Source organism: Trichomycterus rosablanca, chromosome 7, assembly GCF_030014385.1.
Source record: "Trichomycterus rosablanca isolate fTriRos1 chromosome 7, fTriRos1.hap1, whole genome shotgun sequence".
NCBI lineage: Eukaryota > Metazoa > Chordata > Actinopteri > Siluriformes > Trichomycteridae > Trichomycterus > Trichomycterus rosablanca.
In genome coordinates this window covers 33,735,045-33,754,466 of record NC_085994.1, presented here as the reverse complement: position 1 = coordinate 33,754,466, position 19,422 = coordinate 33,735,045, and the positions used below count along the sequence as shown (strand labels likewise).

General features: G+C 38.4%; 1 protein-coding gene across 1 annotated transcript; it reads right to left on the bottom strand.

Moving 5' to 3' along the window:
• Positions 1 to 2,122: 2,122 nt before the first annotated feature.
• On the bottom strand, positions 2,123 to 10,741 carry si:ch211-218o21.4 (uncharacterized). Its single transcript, XM_062998816.1, has 4 exons — positions 10,447 to 10,741; positions 10,232 to 10,343; positions 3,292 to 3,433; positions 2,123 to 2,411 (listed from the first exon to the last, which is right to left on the bottom strand). The coding sequence occupies exons 1-4, from the start codon at positions 10,739 to 10,741 to the stop codon at positions 2,295 to 2,297; spliced, it is 666 nt and encodes a 221-aa protein (XP_062854886.1). The 3' UTR covers positions 2,123 to 2,294.
• Between the last annotated feature and the right edge of the window lie 8,681 nt (positions 10,742 to 19,422).

Below are 19,422 nucleotides of genomic sequence, written 5' to 3'. Positions count from 1 at the left end.
ACCAGAGCTGTATCGCTTTTCAGTGATGGGTTGCCAAGTAATGACATTGTTATACACGCAAATCACAGTTATTTTGTATTTGTGTATTGTTCATTTTAAGAAATAGTGCATTTTTATGTGTATTTCCCTACTGTCTCAACTTTTTCTGATTTATGGTTGTGCAAATGTGTACAAATATGTACTAAAGACAATAAAGGAACAATATTATATGTTATATGTACATGCCAATCCTTTTTAAATGCTGAATTTCAACAAAACTAACATTTAAGTGTTTGATGCTAGTATGTGTGGTATCATTATTGCACTGTGAATTTAAATATCCAGTGAATATACTGTTATTAATAAATAATGATGCCATTTAAAAGCCAAATTATCTTACCTGCAGCATCACACTATGTTTTTTTTCAATTAAAATAGTACGAATGAATATCATCAGAGCCCTACTAAACTCACAGGAATATATGCTTAATTTCACTGACTGTCATTAAATGATACTCATTAATTTAATTATCGAATCAGTAGAAGCCTCAATGCACAGCACAGCTACCTTAATAGCTTCAGAGATGATCACGTGTGTAGAGAAGCATTTTCATCCTTTGATTATGGACAAAATGCACTCAATATGTAAACACATACATCAAACATTGTCAGCACACTACACCACAAAAAGTCTGTTACACTAACGTAATTGCCATATGATTGCTAGGACCGCCTCATATTGCGCCTCATATTTTATACGCTACGTGTATGAAAAATGTTTAATTGCTAAACACAAATCTTAAAGCAAAATGCATATTACACGGGAAACGACTCATTTCACGGTTCATAACACAATTTTCATGGCGGTGAATTAGGTAGAGCCTTACCTGTCATTAATGCCGAGGTGCTTCTTCTAACACATTGTGAATGTGTTTTGAAATCTATTTTGAAGTAAGCAAAGTTGCAAAACAGAACAAAAGATATGAAACTTATTTATGAGTTAATCTGGACACAAGTACCTTTTGTTTGCACATTTTGTTTTGTTTTTCACTATTCACTATTTTCATGTTTTGTAATAGATTTAGGAATGTTTAAAATATTAAAAATGACATTAGTCAGTAAAATAAGTTTATAAACTATGTATGCGCTAAAAGATGAGCAATGAGCATTCAGGAATGGGTAGTGGGTGAAAACTGTTCTCCTTGCTGCTTTCATGTCATCCTTAATGCTCAATTAAATAGCTAAATCATTTACAATCAGCAATGAACTGAAACACAATCATCTCTATTCCCACATGCAATGCATGTGAAAAAGCAGCACAGAAATGTTGTTCTGCTACTCTCACACAGGCATTTTGGCCGATGAAAAACAATGGTTAGATCATGTTTAGAAAAAGAAGTGTTGTGTATGAGATCCAAAGGCCTTAATACTAACAGTAAACTGTAAATACTTCACTGGAGCATTACACGTCATCAGAGGTATAAGTATAAGGATGCAATGTTATCAGTTATCATTAGATGACAATTTAATCTCTAAAGACAACCCCAAACATAAAGCCAAAATAGCCTGTGACTGACAGATAGATTTATGTCTAAAGGAAGGTAAAAAGAGTATTTTGAAAGTGTGGGACAGTGATAGCTCAGTGGTTAAGGTACTGGACTAGTAAACAGAAGGTTGCTGGTTCAAGCCCCGCCACCACCAAGTTGCCACTGTTGGGTCCTTGAGCAAGGCCCTTAACCCTCAATTGCTCATCGTGTTCCACTCATTGTGTAAGTCGCTTTGGATTAAAGTGTCTGCTAAATGCTGAAAATGTAAATGAGTCGATCAAGTGTGAGTTGATCAGGGAATGGGTCAAAACTGAACTGCAATGATTTTTTTTCTTTATTGTGGACAACTTAAAGCTGTAAATTACAATAATGACAAGTCATAATGTTATTAACCTTTATTTTTTTATTGTATTGTTATCTTACACTTTGTTGATGCCTATAGATAATTATAACACATTGCGTTAACATACAGCATTATACTCTGAATAAATAAACACAGTTTTTATAAGTCAAGACAGTGTTATTTTGAAGTGTTTATGTGTACTGTACGTACATTAAATAACAAAAATAAAAGTGGTAGAATATTTGTTCCCTCAGTGTATAAAGGTATACAGATTCTACGTGTTCATGACAGCTGCATTCAAAATGCAAACATTCCATTGTTAGCTGTCATAATGTTCTAAGGTTCATTCCAATAGACTGAAGTAGCTCATTGAATCCATTCACATTAATATCCAGTAACTTCCAGGTACTGATGTGGTTTAAGGTTTAGGAGGTAGTGTTCTTCTGCAGTGCTGAATGTACTTTCTTCAAATTTGATCTCACTCTGACAAATTCCATCAGCTGAATCTCATGACGGATTTTCTCTTCCTCTTCTTGCTCCTTCTGTGAGAACACCAACAATTACACACTGTATTACATCTGGGCTCAGCATATTTATATCATATCTACATCATACCTAGTTTATAAGTGCATCTGCAACAGTTAGATTAATAACATGTTTTTTTCCAGATGCTCTTGGATGTATCACATAAATGTATTTTGATAAACAACTAAACATGCTTTTAAAGTAATCAGTGATATACTCCTGTAAGAATCTTTAAATTAATCACCATGTTCCAAATAAATAGAGCGACATTTCACATATACACCAATCAGGCATAACATAATGACCAACTCTTCGTTTCTACACTCACTGTCCATTTTATCAGCTCCACTTATTATAAAGAAGCACTTTGTAGTTCTACAATTACTGACTGTAGTGTTCTTCAATGGTCAGGACCCCCACAGGACCACTACAGAGTAGGTTTTATTTGGGTGGTGGATCATTCTCAGCACTGCAGTGACACTGACATGGTGGTGGTGTGTTAGTGTGTGTTGTGCTGGTATGAGTGGATCAGACACAGCAGCGCTGCTGGAGTTTTTAAACACCTCACTGTCCCTGCTGGACTGAGAATAGTCCACCAACCAAAAATATATCCAGCCAACAGCGCCCCGTGGGCAGCGTCCTGTGACCACTGATGAAGGTCTAGAAGATGACCAACTCAAACAGCAGCAATAGATGAGCGATCATCTCTGACTTTACATTTACAAGGTGGACCAACTAAGTAAGAGTGTCTGGACAGTGAGTGGACACGGTATTTAAAAACAAATATATAATGTACAAAAAATTTGGACCACATATCCTTTTTAATGGTTTACTGTAATTGGTAAATGAAACTCTTTATATTTTTGAATAAAAATAAAACATAGTGCTGACCATCACTTCCTCTTGTTTTTGTTGCCTTTTGAGAAGGACTTGCTCCAGAGGGCTTCTGCACTGTTCTCCTTCCTCCTTCTGAGTCTGCTCCCTCTTCCTCCTCTCCATAACCATCTGCAGCTCCGGCCTACAGCACACCGCCAGACCTCTGCCCTCCCCAAAGAAACAAAACACAAGACCCAGTCAGGCATACAAGAAGCAGTACAGAAAGGAAAGGGCTTGTTCCACAGAGTCAAAACACAATGAAAGTGCTAAAACAAGACAATAGTGATGGAAACTTACAACATTTTAAAAAAGTGCAAATGATTTGCCTGAAATCAAACACATACTGAGCTGAACTGATATTCTAGAAGGTATTGTGGTTGCAGCCTTAGGTTGCGAACCGAGATGTAAACCTCACCATCATTTACTGTCTGTAAAGTGTACCATGTCTCAGCTGCTGAATGAGTTTGGCAGTGAGTCACATGGAATTTGTGTCCTTCTGCTCTGCTGTGTTTGACCCACAGAGGGGGCATGGAAGTGCAGATGATTGATGTGTCAGTTTCTCTTAATTAAAAACCATCTGCTCCTTGTAAACGTTACTTCGCTCCAGGTGGGAGTTTTTTATATATATATATATATATATATATATATATATAATTTTTTTTTATTTTTATTTTTATATTATATATATATTTTATATATATATCTCCCTGCCATACTTGGCAGCTCCTTTGTTCGCAAACTGGCTTTTCTCTGAAACTGTGATACTGGGCTGCTCGGTCAAGTCAGGTTTTGAGCTGGCAAGCAATGCCAGCACAAACTTCTTTATGGAAACTCACCCAGGGTTGTGCTCTGGGAGAGTGGATTGTTTCAGAGGCAGCGTGACATCCCTTAGTTGGAGTGCGCCACTTGGTGGTGGTGGTTGCCGCTCGTGCATTGCCAGTCTCAGCTGGTTCTCAGAGTTTCCTATCTGTACTTTTATTCCAAGAACTGGGTTGTCGCTGATGGCTGAAACAGCCTGCCATATCATGACAACCTGTTCCCAGACACCAATTTCCCTTTCTGTGCTAGTCAGGTGACAGGCAGTGTCAGCTTTTCACTATAGTGCTTGCTGTTCTAAACACCGAGTCCTTTGCATGCTGTTAAGCAAACTCCAAGCTCACTGTCATAAAAAATGTACTCAAGAGTGACTTCCATCCTGCCATTCTGCCATTTATGGACTGCAGCAGTGGCCTGCACTGAGCTCTGACCAAAACCAAACTGAAAACCTTTGGGATGAATTATGAAAAACCACGGAGTTTGAAAGAGGGTAGGAGTAGCAGGGAAGAACTAATGCAAATTTGAACTTTGGAACATGAGGGTAAAGAGGGTAGCAGCAGCTGAAAGGAAATTTTAAAATCCACTGTTGCAGATTTTATTATTTATTTTAACACCTTGTGTGTTTGAAGTTGATGAATACACAACTGAATCATGGGTTTTATTTTCATTTTGGCTGGTCACAATGAAAAAAGGGATTAAAATGCAAGTAGGAGCATGGTATTCAAGACAATACCGATATTAATAAGACAGCAACGATCAAACTTAGTTAATGTAGAAATGTTGTGTAATGCATACGATTTACAATTTGAAGAGAACAACACATATGATAGCAGAATTTCACCAAGATAGGTTGTCGTTTTAGAATATGCCTGATTTATGGAGTGCTGACCAAAACCCCAGTGAAAAACTTGGGGATAAATTGGAACATAGACTTTGAAAGAGGGTGCATTAAAGGCTTTACTGGCTTATGTTTCAATAAGAAATGTGACCAAAATGATACCTGCATTTAGATTTATAGGCATAACTACAAAGCATAACACAGCATGCTGTTCGTCTGGTGATTGACCCCCAACAAATTATTTAATCCAATCCTAATGTGAGGGCTCTCTTCCAGGATGACAATACCCCCAACTACTGGGCAAGATGGGTTACTTAATGGTTTGAGGAGTATCAGAAGGAAACCAATGCACCCTCTTAAATTAAAGTATGCCAGACAAATGTGTCAATGAATTAAGACGGTTTCGCCAATAGACCATACTTCACTTAGAAGACCACATATTCAAGACACATATTGTGTAAATGATGGAAATAATTAGTTTTATGTGTGCTGTTAAAGGTTTGAATAAATACACAGAGCAAAAGATTATGCAAGAAACATACATTAAACAGAAAGTTATATTTAATTGTAGTATTCACTCTGGTTGTTAGTCACTGACTTCCTACCATTCAGAGCATGTTTGGAACTTATATATATATTAGTTCCAAACATGCTCTGAATAGATTAAAATTTTTAATCTAACTATTTTTATTTGGCTGTTTGTGCCACATACATGTGTGTCTCTGTGGTAATTAACTGTATTTCAGATGAATTAGGATGTAAAGCGCATGAACTGTCCGATGATAAACTACTTTTAGCGGTTTTCACTTTTTTTACGTGTTGATGAAAAGATGAACGAAACCACGCAGGCTTTGTAACGAGTATTTCCATTGGCTGCTAGAGCTGTCCATCAAAACCGTGTAGCTCCGCCTCCTCCCCCTCCGGTAAGAAGTGAAACTCTGTGATGTTTCATCTCTACAGTTTATTCAGGTTATTCTATCACATGGTTATTAACATGATTTATATTTGTGATGTTTGTAGTTTTCTAAAAACACATTCGTATCTGATATTTATATGGACTAAGCGTTTACATGGACTGTTTTAATTAACACTTTTTTATAGCTACACTCAATTACTTATAGATAATGTCTGCTAACTTGACTGTTTCAGGTATTTATAGGTGTTTAAATGGTAATTTAGAACAGTATTTCTCAGTATTCTTTCTGCACAAACACAGTATTAAAGGGTTTTCTTAATAAATCTATGAAATAATCATATCTGTGTTTTGATGCTTTATTGATGCCTTATATTAGATCAAAACATTATGGTTGGTGCACCTGTTTTCAGTGTCAGGGTCATGAACAGGAAAAGATCCTCACTTTTGTCAGATAATGTGCTTTCTACAATGAATTTAGATTTAACAATTTTATCATATTTTATGAATGTTTTATTGGTAAACACGTTCTTGCAACAACAATGTGCATAACTGTTCAAATTTTGCTTAATTATTAGTTTGCGATTAATTGAGATGAATACATATATATTATGTTTTATGTGTATATATATATATATATATATATTATAAATGACTACTATAAACTGACTGCAGTCTATAAGCCCACATACATTTTTAACACATTCATCATATCAATCATTACCAGCCTGTTAAATAACCCTAATAACTAAATGCAACTAGTTACTTACCTGTTCTTACTGGTTGGATGTTGGTAGGCCATACTATTGGATTTTATTCCTGTTTTCAAACCATGGACCAACATATCTAACAGAGAGCTTCACCAAATGAAATGTCAAAAAAGTGTTCTGAATTTAGCATTTATGCAAATCACTCAGGCTTTATTCGTACAGCCAGCTGTTTGCTTAATGTTAGGAGTTTTAATTGACTTTGATGAACTGAATGCAAGTTTTTTGTTTAAATTTTTAGCTTAAGCATTTTTATTTTAGAATTTTTTTTTACATGAATGTACATTCAACAAAGTAAATTCCTGGCTTTTGGTTCAGTGTAAAAAAAAGAGTTCAAGGAAATGTGGTTAGACAGGGCACATGAATATGCAAACTGGAAAATTTACACATGCTTTCTCCCTTTCCCAAAAAGCACAGGTTTGTGGCCTTTCCTGAAACATGACTGTGTTTAGTATCATTAACACTTCCTAATGACATCAGTACTGACTAAGATGAGTACTAAAACTCAAACTGCTGGGTATGAAAAATAAAATATTTTAATTCTAGCCAACCAAAAAATAAATAAATAAAAGGCAAGTGTCCAAGAGTCCAAGACAGTGTGTTTGCCCAGAATCAGGATTAATGTTAAACAACAAAGGAACTATAATTGAATGTAAATACATTATGTGTGTTAGCCGATATAAAAACGCAATAAAATTGTAGTAAAGAAATTATTTAACAAAATAGTTCATTTGTTATGGAAATATTATTAGGCATCACTAATACGGAGTAATCGAGTAATGTAAAGTTATGGTCTCATGTACAGTCTTCAAATAATGCTTTTATACAAGTTATATTGATACTTGAATTTTATATATATACTGATCAGCCATAACATTAAGTTATAGGTATTATTTAGGTGGTGGATCATTCTCAGCACTGCAGTGACACTGACATGGTGGTGGGGTGTTAGTGTGTGTTGTGCTGGTATGAGTGGATCAGACACAGCAGCGCTGCTGGAGTTTTTAAACATCTCACTGTAACTGCTGGATTGAGAATAGTCCACCAACCAAAAATATTCAGCCAACAGCGCCCCATGGGCAGCTCCAGCACCGCTCTGTCTGATCCACTCATACTAGCACAACACACACTAACACACCAGCACCATGTCAGTGTCACTGCAGTGCTGAGAATGATTCACCACCCAAATAACACCTGCTCTGTGGTGGTCCTGACCATTGAAGAACAGGGTGAAAGCAGGCTAAAAAAGTATGTAGAGAAACAGATGGACTACAGTCAGTAATTGTAGAACTACAAAGTGCTTCTATATGGTAAGTGGAGCTCATAAAATGGACAAGGAGGTGGTTCTAATGTTATGGCTGATCGGTGTATATAAATAATATAGTTGGGTGTGTTTGATCCTAGCAGAATTGAGAGAACAACAGTCCTGAGTTGTCTGCTCACCAAGTACAAATAAAGATTTGCTAGACCAGACACAAATCTGCAAATCACAAAGCAAAGTAATTCATCCAATCTGATATTACAATAACATCAATCACTGTGACATTCATATTTATTTATTTATTTATTGTTTCTATTTGTCCATTTACATTTTGGTTTTCATTTTTGTTCCTGCCAGGAAGTTTAGGATTGCTCTTGTGTTTTCTTGTGTTTGGCACCTTTCACATGTTGGGGGATTGTGGTGACCTTTCTTTATATTTAAAATGATTTTCTTCATTTATCTAAATAAAGAAAATCAGAGTTTAAAGTAATTGGCTATTTTTTTTTAATGTGTCTATAATTTATAGACAATGCTATAATGCAACAAGACTAAACTAAGCAGTGGTTTAATCTAAATAAAGATCTCTTTGTATCACACTACTGTAAAGGAAAGCTATTCCAGAGACTGTATAAGAAGAGAAAATCAGTTTGAAGCCACTGTACAAATGCTCTTAAATGCCCCCATGTAGTTAAATCCATACATTTAGTCATTTTAAACTAAGATCCTGTTTATTGGAATGGGAAGATACTTCTTTTCTTGCACTTTTTGCAATCTAGTCATGTCCAATTACCTGATTGTATTTCACTTCCTCTCTACTGCTGCTAACCTCTACTCCTGACTGAGGAGAACGGTGACTAACACACCCCTCAACCCTGATGCAGGCGCCATCAATCAGCCAGTAGAGGTCATAATTGCAGCAGTCGCGAGGAATCCCCTCTAGCAACCAACCCAATGGACTAGCCAATAATTTTTCGTGTAGATGCCCAGCCTGCCGGAAGCAGAGCTGAGATTCGAAGTTATGAACTAGCATTTGTTACTGCTGCACCACCTGAGCTCCCCAGGAATGGGAAGAGACTTCTAATGGCAAAGCCAAATAAACGCTTCACTGTTAAAATCTAACATAATAATGTATCACTAGTTTGTCTTCATTGGCTTAAAAACACAAAAATATTGTTGGTAAATATTTTGGCTACTACTAACACCACACATTTTTTATATATATATTTTGTTGATGCATTTTCTCCCCTTTTTAGCGCGATTGCATCATGCTTCCTTTCCACCAATGCTGATCCCCGCTCTGATTGAGGAGAACGAAGCTAACCCACGCCCCCTCCGACTCGTGGGCTGCAGCCGTACGCATTTTATCACCTACACTTTGACGAGTGCACGGCAAATCAGCACTGTGTACGGAGAGACACACCCTGACAGCACTCTTTTTCCCGTCTCTGTGCAGACGCCATCAATCAGCCAGCAAAGGTTGTAATTGCATTAGTTATAAGAGAGTCCCTATCCGGCTTTATTAATATCCCACCTCTATCTGCACAACAGGTCAATCGTTGTTCGTGTGGCTGCTCAATACAATACGATGTATTTGAGATCCCAGCTCTGGTGTTCAGTGTGTGTTTTACCGCTGCGCCACCTGAGCGGCCTAACACCTCACTTTTGATGAGGCTTACCAGTGACTACTTCCTCAGAAAGCTAAAACAGGCCCCAACAACTTTGATACATTTCTACCAAAGCACCATTAAGAGCAAAGTTACACATTCACAGAGCAGAAGGATCTGCACCATGTAAAGAGCAGCTCAACAAATGATCAGAACTGACCTCCCAATTCTGGACAATGTCTACACTTGTCCACTGAGTAAAAGACATTATCAACAAGAACACAGCACACCCTGGACATTGTCTTTTTGACCTCTTTTGTCTGGCAAGCTGCACAGGGCAATCCAAACAGGCCAAGAAACAGTTGTTTTCCAGAGCTGTGGTTTCCATCAACCCTACCACTGTCACTGCGCATAGAAAGTGTGAGGTCATTTATGACTGTCACTATGCACATTCAAATTTCAACCGCTGCCCTATGTCATGATTAGACCATCCCTGGCTATTCAGCATTTTTACCGGGTGCGTGTCTATCATTACAAGGTGAAGCAGGCGAGTGAGTCGGTGTTTGGTTGCAGCCCGTGTGGCCATGCGTAGTCACAAAAGACGAGCAAGAGAGAGCGAACATGAATTTTTAACTGACCCCAATTCATTGGCTCTGCGATTTATGAAAAGGCACTGAACGCTTTTAGATGGATCCTGTTGTGTCTCTTTTATCTATGCTTATAACCTTACAAAACAGGGGTGAACATGAGAAGTGCTCTTACTTCTTGTGGGCCATTAGCAGCTCTCTGTGCAGCTCCTGGTGGTGCCTTGAAGCCTTGACCGGGTTGTGTTGGATCCATGGGAACTCGCAAGCATTTGGTTTATCTGTATCTTCTGGAATTACATGAATTAATTCATTAGGATTAATCTCTGTATTTTAGATTTTAGTGTTTTTGTGATACAGTGACATCATAATAAGTGTAGTATGGCCACTAACCTCTGTTATGACCATGTGGAACCCCATGGCTGTTGTGAAATGTGCTGTTGGACGTTCGACCCCTGAACTGTGACAGTCTTAGTGAGTTGGGGACATGGTCCTGGCTGGTCTCATCCCCGCTGGACGAAGCGTGTCTCAGGTCGTGTTCGGACGGTGGCGGCGGCGGTGGTGGAGGCGGCGGCGGTGGCGGTAGAGGTAGAGGGTGTGGGTGCGAGGCAGCCGCTCTCATTGCACACACTGCTTTCAGAGAAGCAAGCACCTGAGATCTGGCCCAGAGCCACAGCTCCTGCTGCATGCTGGGAAACTGCAGGAGGTAAGGGCTTTGGGGTTGGCAATGAAAGCAAAGCGAGAGCGACAGGAATGAAGGGATTGAGTTTCACCAAAGTGGAGATGTATAATTCATATGCATGGTCAAATACCTATAAGGGATATCTCAGATGATAGTGCGCATCCAGAAAATCTGATTAAATATTAAGTTAAATAGCTTAATATACTGTAGATTTAATAATCTGTAAAAATGTAATCAAAAATAAAGTGGACACAGTTGGCGTCAAGATTTTACATACACTGGTTTGGAACCAGTTTTGGGGTTCGTAAAGCAACCAGAATTACGCTGCTCTAACATGACACTGTCCACAGTCAAACAAGCTTGACATTGCCATGATCTAAGAGGCTGCTGTATTTGTCTATGTGATCAGAAATAAGGTGCCAATTTTGAAGCAGGGTTTTTTCCCTTCAGACAGCCTTTACGCTTATGACAAGGTAAAGCTTGCTTAACAGTGGACAGTGCTGCTTACATTCCAGTAGCTTTTATCATAGCTGTTTTTAGAGTTCCTTGTGTTACATCTGACCATGCAAAGAGGTCAGATTTTCCCTCAGATCTCTATTTATATGGCCACAGAGAAGTCACCAGCTTTGATCAACAGAAACATAACACACTTACACTAGGAATGGAAGTTTTTGGACATGGAATGATATGCTTCAGTCATTTGGATCATCTAAAGAATACATTGGCATACAGTGTATCACAAAAGTGAGTACACCCCTCACATTTCTGCAGATATTTAAGTATATCTTTTCATGGGACAACACTGACAAAATGACACTTTGACACAATGAAAAGTAGTCTGTGTGCAGCTTATATAACAGTGTAAATTTATTCTTCCCTCAAAATAACTCAATATACAGCCATTAATGTCTAAACCACCGGCAACAAAAGTGAGTACACCCCTAAGAGACTACACCCCTAAATGTCCAAATTGAGCATTGCTTGTCATTTTTCCTCCAAAATGTCATGTGATTTGTTAGTGTTACTAGGTCTCAGGTGTGCATAGGGAGCAGGTGTGTTCAATTTAGTAGTACAGCTCTCACACTCTCTCATACTGGTCACTGAAAGTTCCAACATGGAACCTCATGGCAAAGAACTCTCTGAGGATCTTAAAAGACGAATTGTTGCGCTACATGAAGATGGTCAAGGCTACAAGAAGATTGCCAACACCCTGAAACTGAGCTGCAGCACAGTGGCCAAGATCATCCAGCATTTTAAAAGAGCAGGGTCCACTCAGAACAGACCTCGCGTTGGTCGTCCAAAGAAGCTGAGTGCACGTGCTCAGCGTCACATCCAACTGCTGTCTTTGAAAGATAGGCGCAGGAGTGCTGTCAGCATTGCTGCAGAGATTGAAAAGGTGGGGGGTCAGCCTGTCAGTGCTCAGACCATACGCCGCACACTACATCAAATTGGTCTGCATGGCTGTCACCCCAGAAGGAAGCCTTTTCTGAAGTCTCTACACAAGAAAGCCCGCAAACAGTTTGCTGAAGACATGTCATCAAAGGACATGGATTACTGGAACCATGTCCTATAGTCTGATGAGACCAAGATTAATTTGTTTGGTTCAGATGGTCTCAAGCATGTGTGGCGGCAATCAGGTGAGGAGTACAAAGATAAGTGTGTCATGCCTACAGTCAAGCATGGTGGTGGGAATGCCATGGTCTGGGGCTGCATGAGTGCAGCAGGTGTTGGGGAGTTACATTTTATTGAGGGACACATGAACTCCAATATGTACTGTGAAATACTGAAGCAGAGCATGATCCCCTCCCTCCGGAAACTGGGTCGCAGGGCAGTGTTTCAGCATGATAATGACCCCAAACACACCTCTAAGACGACCACTGCTTTATTGAAGAGGCTGAGGGTAAAGGTGATGGACTGGCCAAGCATGTCTCCAGACCTAAACCCAATAGAACATCTTTGGGGCATCCTCAAGCGGAAGGTGGAGGAGCGCAAAGTCTCGAATATCCGCCAGCTCCGTGATGTCGTCATGGAGGAGTGGAAAAGCATTCCAGTGGCAACTTGTGAAGCTCTGGTAAACTCCATGCCCAGGAGAGTTAAGGCAGTTCTGGGAAATAATGGTGGCCACACAAAATATTGACACTTCAGGAACTTTCACTAAGGGGTGTACTCACTTTTGTTGCCGGTGGTTTAGACATTAATGGCTGTATATTGAGTTATTTTGAGGGAAGAATAAATTTACACTGTTATATAAGCTGCACACAGACTACTTTTCATTGTGTCAAAGTGTCATTTTGTCAGTGTTGTCCCATGAAAAGATATACTTAAATATCTGCAGAAATGTGAGGGGTGTACTCACTTTTGTGATACACTGTACATGTCTCTTAAGAGCTGTATATCTATTAAATAGCTAGATCTCATTCAATTAATTTCTGGTCTGTTAGAATTCAAATCAAAGCAATGTCAACCCTGAGATGGTTCTAATGTCTTTAAATAAACCAAACAAGACTCTCTCATAGCACAATATGTAAAACTTTAAGGTGTCATGAAGGCATCTTTCTTCTGTATTTATGTAAATTATTTGTGTGAGGTCAGTCACAGACACATTCACAGCTTTCCAAGTATGGAAGTAGATTAAATAAAAAAAATATAGAAATTGACACAGAAATTGATCAGATACCCAATTTTGTGATTTCTCATTCCAGATCTGGACATCCCTGTTATATCCCTAATATCCATAATACTCCAAGTGCCTTCAGGTAGACTGCACACATGCAATTTACACATGATATATTATACACAGTATGAAGTTAACTTTCCATGACTCTTACCTTATAAATATACTGTATTAATAATGGACATCATTCTTTACAGGACAATCAATGTAAATAATACAATCTAGCAATCATAAACCAAACAAATGGCAACTGTGCTGTAGAATTCTATTGTATAATATAATATAATACTATAATTTAATCAGACCTGTACTCACCAGAAGTGTGTCACCCCTCCATAAGAACCTTGTTCTGACTGAGCAGCAAGCAAGTGAGAAGAAGTGAACACATTAACACTAACAGCCAGTAGTGAACACAGCACACAGCACACAGCACAATGAACGTAGCTCAGTGAACACCTGAGAAAACAGAGGGTGTATCTGAAATATACAGTCATTCCCTGTCCTGCCACAGAGGGGAGCTGTCGAGCAGAACCAAACTGCGGCCAAACCAAGAGCATCTTCTAATGTATTAATTCCACATACAACATTACAATATAGACAGGGGAGAGAAAGAGGAAATAAATTAATTAACAAATTAATAAATAATCAAACTAAATACATGACAAAAAACATATTTTAAATATAAAAAAATAAGTAATTATGAAAAATATATCAAAGAATATATGACAGTACATTACAATTAGAAAATAATATTATTTATATAAAATAAAATCAGAAGACAATTTAAGTCTTTACAACTTTCTTATTACATGAATAAGATAGATAAGGCGTTAACAAAATACTCATTATACACATAAAAAACATAGTCTTTGTTAAAGTGACAAAAAGGGGTCTATTTTTTTGCACTTTACACTTACACCGATCAAGCATAACACTATGACCACCTTCCTAACTGACTGGTCTGCGGCTATGCAGCCTCATATGTAACAAACTGTGATGCACTGTGTATTCTGACACCTTTCTATCAGAACCAGCATTAACTCCTTCAGCAATCTGAGCTACAGTAGCTCACCTGCCTTCGCTCCCCACGTGCATCAATGAGTCTTGGCCGCCCATGACCCTGTCGCCGGTTTACCACTGTTCCTTCCTTGGACCACTTTTGATAGATACTGACCACTGCAGACCGGGAACACCCCACAAGAGGTGCAGTTTTGTAGATGCTCTGACCCAGTCGTCTAGCCATCACAATTTGGCCCTTGTCAAACTCGCTCAAATCCTTGCGCTTGTCCATTTTTCCTGCTTCTAACACATCAACTTTGAGGATAAATTGTTCACTTGCTGCTTAATATATCCCACCTACTAACAGGTGCTGTGATGAAGAGATAATCAGTGTTATTCACTTTACCTGTCAGTGGTCATTATGTTATGCCTTGTCGGTGTATGTATGTAGGACTTTGCCAACAAAATATATAGATTACATAAGAAATATTTATTTTTCTGATATTTTGGTAATATGTAAACCTGAAAGTTCAAAATTCACTATGAATAAAGTCTAGGAAGTCTAAGTCTACACTTTAAATGTGGTCACACAGTCAAAATAGATGAAAAAGAGTCTCTGGGTTGTAAGCCATGAAAAGTACAACTTACATCACTGGATACCTTAAATCATGACACCAAATGAGATTTTACTGGATGAATTTGGTGAATAAGCTTATAAGAAACTTTAATTATTAGTAAATACCTTTCGGGAAGCGTTCATACCTTCATCCAACAAATTTCTTCCAAACTGCAATTACATGTGAGACAGAAACAGTTACAGTGGAACAATGCACAAATACTCTTATTATCTTCTAAATATGTGCTATTGGCTGGCAAGGCTAGCATAATAGACTGCCGTGCCACCAAAGTGCTCATCATGACTTGCATAGTCCCTAACTTACATAGTCCCTAACTTACATAGTCCCTAACTTACATATACAAAGATTGTAAATAATATTTACATATTAAACATAGGTTAAATTATACATACTGTAAAAAAACCATTTGTCCTTTACAGTTCATACCGTTTCTGTCTTTTAATTACTTAATGTTTTACACATTTTGGTTACATTCATGACAGGACAGATATTTACTGATTTCACAAGATTCATTAGTTCACAAGTTTAACATCAAACACAGTCATGGACAATTTTGTATCACTTGAACGTCTTTGGACTGTGGGAGGAAACCGGAGCTCCTGGAGTAAACCCGCGCAGGCACGGGGAGAACATGCAAACTCCACACAGAAAGGACCCGGACCCAGGACCTTCTTGCTGTGAGGTGACAGTGCTACCCACCAAGCCACCCTTGTCCTTTAATAATGCTTACTAGTTTGTAAATTCCTGCTTAATATCATGCATGGTCTTTAGATTTTATTATTAATGTTACTTGTTAGTGTGCAGACCAAGAAAAGTTTGATTCAGGTAAAAAAGTGTGCTAACTGTGGTGTCTATTTTAAAAAGGCCACTTTTCTTGGTCCACCATCTTCTCTGGTGGACCAACTTGTTTTGTGACAATTTGATGTGTTTTATTCTTACTTTAAAAAATGAGTGGGTTACTTTCACTGCAGTACAATTAAAGATCCATTCAGTGGATCCAAAAAATATCCTGAGCATTTTCTAAAGTAGCTTCTTCTGGAAATGACCCACCTACTTTATATGTGCACTCCTGCTGACTGTATCCATACTTCAACATGATTGCCAATCACTCAATATTATTTGAGTGATTGACCATTCTTAGTGAAGCAGTTACACTGACAGTGCAGGTAAAAGAGAAGCTTCCCCATAGTACAAAGATAACACAATACATTGTTTCCCTGATAGAAAAGTTCAACTCAAGACCAGATCTGCTGTCTCAAACCTCTAAGATCAGTGTAACCAGAGAACCAACCTAGTGAGATCAGGGATCGCTTTACGAGCTTCGTTTCAGGTGCATCTGCAAGCGCTTCCATCTTCGTGATAGAGGGAAACATAAACCCAGTCAGTGTAAAACACTTACCAAACGCCCACCTGAGTGGAACGTAACACTCGATATCTACAGCCTGGAAAGCATAGTTCTAGTTTCATGGTGAGTACTCTGCATCTAAAGGGAAAACCTACTCGTACCCAACTGTAGTTAAAGCAGAAGATGCTTAAATTAGTAAAGAAGCAGCTTAAGTATACATGGAACATTATTTCTGTATTATTTCTTTTACCCTCTTACAGTTAACACGTGCATTCTGTATGCAAACACATAAATGCAAATTCTTTCAACTATTGATTGATTTCATGCATCCTTATTAAAATTGCATGTTCTGAGCTGCATTTTGAGTGTTGCAGTTCAAGTGTTTATTCTATCAGTGCTTGGCAGAACAACCATATTAAAACACCATTAAAGAGGTAAAAACAGTCTGTGGGTCAATCAGTCACCCTTTAAAATAATAAAGTTTTCAATCTCTGCATTTTTTAAATATTTTTTTTGTTTATGCATTTTCTTTTTCTCCCTTTTTAGCACGTCCAATTGCCCGATTGCATCATGCTTCCTCCCCACCAATGCTGATCCCCGCTCTGATTGAGGAGAACGAAACTAACTCACGGGGCGTGACACGGGCCGTGACTCCGACAAGTGGGCAGCAGCCGTATGCATTTTGTCACCTACACTTTGACGAGTGCAATGCAGCTCAGCACTGTGTACAGAGAGACACACCCTGACACAACTCTTTTCCCATCTCTGTGCAGGCGCCATCAATTAGCCAGCAGAGGTCGTAATTTCATAAGATATGAGAGTCCCCATCTGGCTTTAATATCCCACCCCTATCCGAACAACAGGCCAATCGTTGTTCATGTGGCTGCTCAGCCCAGCCAGTAGCCAGAGCTGAGATTCGATACGATGTATTCGAGATCCCAGCTCTGGTGTTCAGTGTGTGTTTTACCGCTGTGCCACCTGAGTGGCTTCAACCTCCATTCCCAACTGTCAAGTCTACTAATTTTCACATTACTTCAGAGATGATCAGTTCCGGACAGTGAAAAAAGACCAGAATGAAATGCAACCTGGACCTGATGGCATTAAAAGTGATCTTAAATACTTTAATATCATAATCCTACACATAGTTAGGTTTTCTTCATTAAACTGCATGAATCAGCCGGAGATCTTATTTAGCGGCTGAGGTAAAAAAAATTTTTTTTTAAATGATATATTTTAGGGGGGTTTGTTTGGCTATAAGCAGTGTACTGTAATACCTGAAGGAAACTGATGCAAACACCCACAATTTCTTACAGCCAGTTACTGGAGGCAAGGTTCCAAACCAGGTCCCCAGAACCCTGGTGCTGTGTGGCATCCACACTACCTGCTGTGCCACCATGATCCACCTTTGCTACATATGTCTTTGCTGAATGCATTCGATGTGTGCTGTGTGACAAAATGAGAATTAAAATAGCTTACCGAACACATAAGTAACATTTTAATGAGCTTTATTTTCACATTTCACAAAACAGTTTGATGGCCATATGAACTTTTTTTTTTTATTAGGGCCTCAGTGACAGTTAAAACATATGAAAGTGTGCTAAAATGGAAGAAAAGGACAAAGCAGGCAACCTTATTTAAGAGCAAAGTGACCAGACAGAGGAACCTTTGTACCTCCCAATACAATTTACATTTTGTTGCAACCAGAGACGTTTTGCTTCCATGTGTTATAAGCAACCATAGACTGATGAAGTACTGAGGTGGAAAAAACATCACAATCTCCAAGTCATTAGAGAAACAGGTTTTGGTCTGGGACATTTATCGGCTACATCAGTGGTATTTAAATCTGGACCTATCAAAATGTTGTCCTAAAATTTCTAATTACTGGTTAAAAATATTGCTAATTAAACCAGTTGGCATTTTAGACATTACCAATCTCTTATATAAAGTAAGAACCATTGGTATAAGCCTGACCAGAAAGGGGAACAGCCATAGTCAGCTTTTATTTCAGAGAAAGTTGTGTAATTCCAAAGCTTTACGTGTTATTTGTTCTAATTACTTTTTAAAAATGATATAGATTACAGGAACCACGACATTATTGTATGTCAAAGGGGAAGAACATTTTTCCAACTGATTAAACATATGATCACAACTCTCTGAATATTATTTGAGTGATGGACTAGCCCGAGTAAATCAGTGGCACTGACAGTGCAGAGACATAGTTGTGCAGGTAAAAGAGCTATACCATAGTATATCTTTGTACTATGGTATAGCTTCTCTTTTACCTGCACAACCATGTCTCTGCACTGTCAGTGTCACTGCTTTACTCAGCCAACATGCAGCCACACTGATTCCTAGGAGTCAAGTCCTTCTCCTGCTTGAGAAAAACACATTATTATTTTTACATCTACATATGTATAACACTAATCTTTCTACAAAGATTTGGAATTGCAAAGCATTTGACTGTCCACCTTGTTCCTTTAAATACCTCTGATCTACGTCTTTTCTAGGAATGAAAATGACCGAATATTAGCATTTTAAAGTACATGCATGTTTAAATTGGACTGCTCATGATTGATATGCTGGAGCTTGGACTCAGCTGGGGGAACGACTACTGTATTCTGACACCTCTGTGCAACAATTTCACGACTATAAGATTGATGACGTGTTAGCATGCGACTTACTTGCAGGATGGCAAGCAAGCAGACGAAAATGTGCTGTCGGGTTATTAAATTACAAACATGACACACAAACTCGCTGTTCTGATAAGAACAGTTCTGTTACACTAATAGGATATACATATTTGCCACAAAGAGGGGTGTCATATGTCATATAGTGATATGAAATGGTACAAGACTTCATTTGAACCACTAAAATTGTGCCTTTGAGACATTTCAAATAAATTATCAGCAGGTCCCAAACAAAGCTGGAAATAATTAAGGCACTGTTCCAGATCTTGTTTCTTCCAACGTGATGTTCCCTTCAGCATAAACATAGTGCCCTGTGTCGATAAATAAGTATAAAGAACAAGCAT